The 1,871-nt window shown below is 32.4% G+C and overlaps 1 protein-coding gene across 1 annotated transcript; it reads right to left on the bottom strand.

Moving 5' to 3' along the window:
* Positions 1 to 647: 647 nt before the first annotated feature.
* On the bottom strand, positions 648 to 1,304 carry LOC145099861 (uncharacterized). The gene is made up of 2 exons (XM_079037365.1): positions 1,041 to 1,304; positions 648 to 836 (listed from the first exon to the last, which is right to left on the bottom strand). Exons 1-2 carry the CDS (start codon positions 1,302 to 1,304, stop codon positions 648 to 650), a joined length of 453 nt encoding a protein of 150 aa, XP_078893491.1.
* Between the last annotated feature and the right edge of the window lie 567 nt (positions 1,305 to 1,871).

Below are 1,871 nucleotides of genomic sequence, written 5' to 3'. Positions count from 1 at the left end.
ATGTATGAAATTTTGGATGAAAAAGATTGGTTTAAGTATCGAAATGTACCTCTGTTGTTTTTGGATAAAACAGTAAACTCTTAACTCGTGTGAGAAGAGTCAGGTAGCTCATGACACTAATGTGAATACAAGCCTGATTGGGAAGAAATTTTCGTATGAAATGGTTCATTAAGGGTTTCGTTAATCACACATTGAGTTAATAGAGGCTTCGGTCAACATGCTACAACATGCTTCTAGGGACACCTTAACTAGTACATAGGTTTCGAAATATTTACCTGACCCTAGAACTGCAAGCATCAACTAGTAAGATTCATCTTTGAAATCTGAAATGAAACACTAAAACAAAACAAAATATAATAAAAGATAAAACAAATAAAAATATTTTTGTTGTTTTTGTATTTTTCGAAAAGAAATGACAAAACAAATGAAAAATATTTTTGCTGTTTTTGTGTTTTTCGAAAATAAATGACAAAGCAAACGAAAATATTATTGTGTTTTTCAAAATTTTGAAAATAAAGACAAACTAACGAAAATATTGAGTATTTATCAGACACACGAAATTTTCAACTACTATTTACGAAAACGAAGCGTGTCGAAGCGTTAAGTATGAACAGTAACCTTTGACTTTGTCAACTGTCGAATTTTCACTACTCTTTCGAAACAGACTCCCCTTCGACCATTCCAAGTCCTCCTAAAATTCTCACAAATGATTTCTTATCTAATGGTTTTGTGAAAATATCAGCCAATTGATCAGTAGTTTTCACGAAATGCACTTCGATATTACCAACCTCCACATGATCTTTTATGAAATGGTAACGAAGAGCAATATGCTTGGTCTTCAAATGTTGCACATGATTATGAAAAATATGAACTGCACTTTGAGAATCACAATATAATGGAATTTTCTTCATATTTATTGCATAATCACGTAATTGACTTTGAATCCAAATTATTTCTGATGTGCAAGCTGCTGCTACAACATATTTTGTTGTTGCGGTCGAAATTGAAACACAAGTTTGCTTCTTCGATTGCAAGCTCACCAGTTTTCCATCAAGTAATTGACATCCTCCACTTGTGCTTTTTCGATCAAGATTGCAACTTCCCAAATCAGCATCTAAGAAAGCTTGTATAAAGAAACCTGTTTTTGAAGGATACCACAATCCTAATGAAAATGAGCCTTTGAGATAATGAAAAATATTCTTAACTGTCGTGAGATAAAGTAATGAACCTATCATGCTTCTATAAAGAGTTAAATCAACAGCAGGTTTATCTAACAAAGGTGTAAGCCTTGTTCCCGTTGCCATTGGTACTCGTAATTTTGTGTTATTCGTCAATCCAAACTTTTCAAGCAGACTATTCGTATATTTTTCTTGATTGATAAAAATTCCTTCTCTTATTTGATGAATATTTAGACCAAGAAAATTATTAATTTTTCCCATCATACTCATCTCAAATTCACTTTCCATCAGATTTTCGAATTCATTAGACATAGCAGGGTCAGTAGAGCCAAAAATAATATCATCGACATAAATTTGAACAAGCATAAGATGATTCCCAACTTTCTTTCAAAATAATGTGGGATCAACTGATCATTGTTTAAATTTCGATTGTTTTAAAAAAGAGGTAAGAGTTACATACCATACTCTTGGTGCTTGTTTTAACCCATAAACTGCCTTATCTAATATATAACAATAATTAAGATAATATTTGTTAATAAAACCTGGGGGTTGTTCCACATACATAGTTTCTTCGATTTCTCCATTCAAAAATGCACACTTCATGTCCATTTGATAGACATTGAAATCTTTGTGAGCTGCATAAGCCAGAAATATACGAAAAGCCTCGAGTCTTGCGACAGGGGCGAAAGTTTC

The sequence above is a fragment of the Lactuca serriola genome, chromosome 4, assembly GCF_051521515.1.
Source record: "Lactuca serriola cultivar US96UC23 chromosome 4, Lser_US96UC23_V15, whole genome shotgun sequence".
Lineage (NCBI taxonomy): Eukaryota > Viridiplantae > Streptophyta > Magnoliopsida > Asterales > Asteraceae > Lactuca > Lactuca serriola.
Note: the sequence above shows the minus strand (reverse complement) of the source record. Positions and strands in the feature narration are given on the sequence as shown.